This window comes from Talpa europaea, assembly GCF_964194135.1.
Source record: "Talpa europaea genome assembly, chromosome: 10".
Taxonomy (NCBI): Eukaryota; Metazoa; Chordata; class Mammalia; order Eulipotyphla; family Talpidae; genus Talpa; species Talpa europaea.
Genome location: NC_140077.1, coordinates 8,701,711 through 8,707,884, shown reverse-complemented (window position 1 = coordinate 8,707,884; position 6,174 = coordinate 8,701,711). Strand labels below are relative to the sequence as shown.

At 60.7% G+C, this 6,174-nt stretch overlaps 1 protein-coding gene across 2 annotated transcripts; it reads left to right on the top strand.

Moving 5' to 3' along the window:
- Positions 1 to 263: 263 nt before the first annotated feature.
- EMX2 (empty spiracles homeobox 2) lies at positions 264 to 5,774 on the top strand (the record flags this gene model as incomplete). Of its 2 annotated transcripts, XM_084246253.1 has the most annotated exons (3): positions 264 to 725; positions 2,597 to 2,781; positions 4,963 to 5,774. In XM_084246253.1, exons 1-3 carry the CDS (start codon positions 329 to 331, stop codon positions 5,128 to 5,130), a joined length of 750 nt encoding a protein of 249 aa, XP_084102379.1. In that variant the 5' UTR covers positions 264 to 328. The 2 variants fall into 2 exon arrangements, with proteins under 2 accessions (XP_084102379.1, XP_084102380.1); XM_084246254.1 differs by lacking the exon at positions 2,597 to 2,781 and having other exon boundaries at positions 4,963 to 5,066.
- Between the last annotated feature and the right edge of the window lie 400 nt (positions 5,775 to 6,174).

The window sequence follows — 6,174 nt, the reverse complement described above, 5'->3', positions numbered from 1 at the left end:
CTCCGATCCCCCCACGCCATCTCGCAAAAAAAAAAAAAAATTACCCCACAATCCACGCCTGCAAATTCTTCTGGAAGGATTTTCCCCTCGCTCCAGGTTGGGCGCGTTTGGTGCAAGATTCTCGGGCTCCTCCGCGCTACGGCTCCCCCCCGCCCCCTCCTGTCCTTTTTCCTCTCCTTTCCTTTCTTTCTCCCTTCCCTCCCCCCACCCCCACCCCAAACAAACAAGTCCCCAATTCTCCACCGTCCTCGCCGCGGGCAGCGGGCGGCGCAGGCTGCGCGCCGGGAGCCGGAGCCGGGAGCCCCGGGCGCGCGCCCCTCGGCGCAGCATGTTCCAGCCGGCGCCCAAGCGCTGCTTCACCATCGAGTCGCTGGTGGCCAAGGACAGTCCCCTGCCCGCCTCCCGCTCCGAGGACCCCATCCGCCCCGCGGCGCTCAGCTACGCCAACTCCAGCCCCATAAACCCGTTCCTCAACGGCTTCCACTCGGCCGCCGCCGGCAGGGGCGTCTACTCCAGCCCGGACTTGGTGTTCGCCGAGGCGGTCTCGCACCCGCCCAACCCCGCCGTGCCGGTGCACCCGGTGCCGCCGCCGCACGCCCTGGCCGCCCACCCCCTGCCCTCCTCGCACTCGCCACACCCCCTCTTCGCCTCGCAGCAGCGGGACCCGTCCACCTTCTACCCCTGGCTCATCCACCGCTACCGCTATCTGGGCCACCGCTTCCAAGGTAGGTGCCACGTCGCGGGGCGGCAGCCGCCGGCATCGCGCGCCGCCCTCGGCCTGCCCGGGGTGGGCGCGGGGCGAGGCCTGCGTGGAGGCTCCGCGCGCGACCCGCGCGCTGGCCGCGGCAACCGGGCGGCGGGAGCGAAGGGCCGGGCCCCGCGGGGGTCTCCCCGCCCCGAGCTGCGGCCGCCTCGGGGAGCGGCCTGCGACCGCCCGGCCCTTTGGACAGGGGCGCCTGCAGGGAAGTTGTCCCCGCGCGCGCTCAGGGGGCGACCAGCCGGGGCCGCCTGCTCGGCGCCCGCCCGCCGAGGAGCCCCGGAGCCCGAGGCGCGCCCCGGCTTCGCGTCTCCCCGGCGGTGCCCCGGCCGGAGGCGCGGACGCAGGGCCCGGCCGCCGGGGTGGCCGCTCCGACTGCGTTCGCCCCTGTTCGCCACCCACGCCGCGTCCCTTGCGCGCAGACCCGCGCCCTCTCAGTTTTCGAACCCTCTTTGGGCGGCGAGGGGACCCTTCTGTCTCCGGAGAAAAGTCTAGAGGTGGTTGTTTTCCTTCCTCTGTTTTTATTTTATTTTTGAGGGCCGGGAAGGGGCGGACACCCGCGCGGGTGGAAAGCTTCGGGCTCGGTTCTCGCCACGACCTGCTCCAGCTGGGCGCTGATCGGCCGCGGCGGGAAGGCAGGTTCAGTCTGGTTTTGTTTTTGTTTTGGGTTATATTTTTCTTTTAAAGGAAAAGAATCGGGTCAGGAGACGGGCAGGGGGAGATGTATTTGAGGGTTATTTTCTTGCTACTTAAAAAATGGGGTTTTGGCCCCCTCTGGGTGGGGGTGGGAGAAACGATAAAACTCCAGAAAATGGGGCGAGTAATTAGTTTGGGGATCAGAGCCGGGGAAAGACCTACCTCCCGCGGCAGCCGATCAATACTTGGAGGCTTGTCCATTCTTTAACCCTTTGCATTCCTGCCAGAACCCAGAGCCGGGAAGGTGCCCACCACACCCCCCAATTTAAAAAACAAAACAAAACAAAAACAACCTTTCGCCTCTATTCCCGGACGAGATTTGCCTCCGTTCCCGCCCCAACTGTCGTTTGTTTTTCTTTGTTTGGGTTTTTGGTGAATCGATTTCCCACCCTTCATGAGTGAACCCGAAACTCTCTGGCTCTGCTCGCAAACTTTTGGGAGCCCTCGGCTCGTTCTCCGCCGGGCACGCTCTCGGCCCGCGCGCCCGGCCTGGAGTCGCGGGGACCTTCCGGGCCGCGCACAGCCCCCCTGGGTGCCCGGAGCGCGGCCACCCCTGGCTTTCGATCCCTGCCAGTTCTCTGGAGCGGGGCAGCAGGAGAACCGGGTCCCCAGGAGGCAGCGGCGGCAGAAACGAAGCGATTTCGGTCTCGGCCGGGCTGCCACCCCTGCAGCCCAGAGAAGGGGAGAGACAAATAATTAACCAATAAGTCCTCGAGAAAACTGGATAGCGGCTCGCCACCTCGCCACCCCGGGGTCAGAGTTTCCCCGAGAGGTTAGAAAGAAGAGAAAGCAGTTTCTTTGGGTCGTGGGCGCCAGTCACCGGTCCGGCTCGGCCGGCCCCTCCTCTGCCCCGCGCGCCCTGCGCGGAGGTGGCGAGCTCTGTGGCGCCAGGGCGGCTGCGGAGCCCGCGGAGGTCCGGAGCCTGGGGACGGCTGCTGGGTGGGTAGGGCCCGGCGGGCCCGGCCAGGCTGCTGGGCCGGTGTCTTCGCGCACGGCGGGAGGGCCACCGACTCACGCGCCGAGCCCAGCGGGCGAGGATAAGGCCCCGCGCGCCACGCCTCGGCAGCCCGGCTCGGAAGAAGCCAACGCGCGGCCGGCGGGGACGGCCTTCTCTAACGGGCCTTCTGCTGTGTCCCCCCGCAGGGAACGACACAAGTCCGGAGAGCTTTCTTTTGCACAACGCGCTGGCCCGAAAGCCGAAGCGGATCCGAACCGCCTTTTCCCCATCCCAGCTTTTGAGGCTGGAACACGCCTTCGAGAAGAACCATTACGTGGTGGGCGCCGAGAGGAAGCAGCTGGCGCACAGCCTCAGCCTCACGGAAACTCAGGTGAGCAGGGACCAGGAGCAGCGACCCCGTCCCAAATCTCTGGACACACGCAGCTGGCACACGAGTGTGGAGTTCAGAGAGGCCTGCGGCAAAGCGCCCGGGGGCTGGTTCCACGCCTGGGCTCAGGATGTATAAGTTTCGAGGTGCCCGGCTTCCTTGGGCTCCAGCAAGGGACTCTCGGCGCTGCCCACCCCAGGCTCTAGAGGGATGGGCCCGTGGCCCCTTCTGTCCGGCTGGGCAGGATTTACAGCTCCTGGCTAAGACGCCGCTGCACTTTTGGTGAGACTTTTGGTGAGACTTTTGGTGTGACTTTGGCTACTCGGCTGGGGTCCAGAAAAAGGGAGAGCACAGCCGGGAGTCGGGAGAGTTTGGGATGGAAGGCTGGAGAGGGCTGGAGTAGGTTAAGGGGGAATTCCGTGCGCCCGCGCGGGCCCAGGGTTCACATGGGTCGGCTCCAGTTACTCCCCTTGAGGAGATCAGAGATTCAGGCGGAGACCAGGCACATCCTGGGTGCGAAGGTGAAACAGAGAAACGGAGCTTGGAAGCTACGGAGAGGGATTGCCTCGAGGGACAGACCCCTCCTGCGCCCGGGGGTTCTGAGGCTGGCCCGAGGCCGCCTGCCCCCGAGGCCAGGAGGAGGCTTAGGGCTACAGTAGGCTCTACTGTACCCGGAGCTGCAGAACCGGGTCAAAGTTCCCGGCAAACTGTAGCGTTTTCGTGCAGATTAAGTTGTAACATTTTTTCTGGGAGGCGCAGAGAGGTCGGGGCTTTTGTTTTAAAACGCACCCTGGGACAAAACCGAGCAGTGCCTCGCGGGTTGGTGCGGGGCCCGGCACAAGGCGCGGCCTGGCTGATTCCTCCTGGATGGCCGAGGCGGCGGTGGTCTTTGTCCGCCTCGCTGCGCACGCTGCCTGGAGTCTTTGTGTGCGTGTCAAGCCCCGAGCGCACCGACGCGCGCCTTGGGCGAGCGCCGGGGAGAAATGAACCGTCCTCCCCCTCAATTAGCAAACTCAAAGCAAATTAAACTCAGCCTTGTTCCAGCTCGGTTTTTTCATGGGGCACTTTTGGGGACTGGGCATGGACGCTCTTTCGGAAAGAGCGTGCAGGAACCTGGGCCCGCCGCCTCCAGGAGGGAGCTCGGAGGAGGACCTCAGGGGTCTGGGGTGCTGCTGTCACGGCCGGGTCAGGCCCCGCGGCCTGGAAGGTGCAGTCACGGTTTCCCTCATCCTTAACCTCGAGGCTGGGAAGCCTGGACAGTGTCACCGTCTGGTTGCCGAAGGGGGACCCACTCCCCAGCGTGTGATGGTGGCAGCTAGTCTTGGTCAGGGCTCCCCAGACCTGGAGCAGCTGCTCTGAGGAGGCCCAGCCACCAGCCCCACCCTGGTGGGAACTGAAGCGACTTGGATGGGAGCTTGGCTCTGACCTGTCCTGGGGCTGGTTCGGGGAGGAAAGACAGGGTTCTCCGTCTGTTCTGTTCTTAGTTTCTCTGTTATTCTCCCTTTTCCCAATAATCTTTCAGAAGCTTTCACTTTGAGACTCTTTTCCTAGCTGGAAAGGTAGAGCCAAGTCCCCGAATCCCACCACCTCCCCTGGCTTCCTCCAGCACCACCCCCACCCCCATCCCTGGCTGCGCTCACCTGCTACTGTCCCAGCAGGGAGGAGGAAGCTCAGGCAGGCTCTGCCGGACCCAGGGCCCCGGGCCCTGCAGAGGAGGCCCTATATTTAGGCAACACTGGGAAACAGCATTAAAAAGTACTTTGGGCTGCGCAGGAAGCGGTTGCAGCTTGGAATGAGGTCTTTCCTGCGCTGGCTAGGTAGAGGGAACCAGGGAGATGCCTGTTCACAATTTCCCCTTCTTTACTCTTTTTGAAATAGGGGTTGCCCATTCTTTGTAAGACTTTTGCTCTTAGTGGGCTGTGAGCAAGGTGAGAGGGGTACTGCGCACTCGTGGCTGCCTGCCGGGGGAGAAAGGCACCCCGGGAGACCCAGAAAGGCAGGGAGCCAGGTTTCCCGCTTTCCACACGCTAGGAAGTCAGCTCCCCGACGGGAGTCCGTGGGGAGACTGGCCCTCAGGATAGGAGGCTGGCCTCGGCTCAGGCTGCCTCTGGCCTAGGCGGAGGAGGTCGAGGTAGGAGGGCGCTGTGGAGGAACTAACGCGCCCCATTTGCCTCTTGCCCGCAGGTAAAAGTATGGTTTCAGAACCGAAGGACGAAGTTCAAAAGACAGAAGCTGGAGGAAGAAGGCTCAGATTCGCAACAGAAGAAGAAAGGGACACACCATATTAACCGGTGGAGAATCGCCACCAAGCAGGCGAGTCCCGAGGAAATAGATGTGACCTCAGATGACTAAAAACACAAACGAACCCTCCAGAAACGGACAACACGGAGCAAAACAGAGAGAGAGAGAGAGAGAGAGAGGAGGAGGAGAAGGAAAAAAATGACAAAACAAAACCAAACAGCACACACACATTCACGGAGCAGGGCAGAGGGAGTGAGAACGAAGCTGCACCGCAGACTTTGGGCGGCGAGGGCCAGGGTCCCGATCCCCGCACGGCGATGGCAGAGGACGCGCTCCTCGATCGACGTGCAACCCTCGTCTAAAGAGGCAGCTGAGTGAGTGAGAGAGACAGAGAGAGGGAGGCAGAGAAAGAGAGAGAGAGAGAGAGAGATCCCAATGTGGCAAAGCGAAAGGCGCGCTGACAAGGGGAACTGTCAGTCAAACACCAGCCCGGGAGACGAGGTGATTAGCAGGTATTCCGTTTATCACAGTCCGATTTTTAAAAAATGATGATAATATGATGATAAAAGAAAAAAAACCCAACCAGGCACAGGACTTTTTTTTTTTTTTTTGCACTTCACAGTGTTTCCCCCATCTTTAAAAATAATTAGTAATAATAACAATCGAATTCCATATCCAGCCCCATCCCACACCTGTTCAAAAACTTGAAATGCATGTAGCAGTTGTTGGGTGAATGGTGTCTAAAGACAGAAAACGAATTGTAATTTTCTTTTCCTTTTAAAGACAGGTTCTGTGTGCTTTTGCTTTTGATTTTTTTTTTTGAGAAATGTGCAGTCTGTAAACAATTTTTGATACCTTCTGACGTCAAAGTGATTGTGAACGCTAAATGAAGTAGGCTCAGCGATAGCGGTCCTCTTATGGAGAGTTGGGGAGCAGGTTGGGGGGCTGGGGGGTGGTGGGGGGAGGGTGCCCACAAGTGGAGTCAGGATTTGTGCTGGAAAAACCCCTAAATTGATATTTCTTGGACATTCCCTTTCCTAATAACATCATGAGGCTTAAAAACCACGAAGTAAACTTCTCCTTTGAGTGGTTGGAGATATTGGCCGAGTTCAGCCATTCATGGTAAAGGTCATTCCAAACTTGAAATCTATCTAC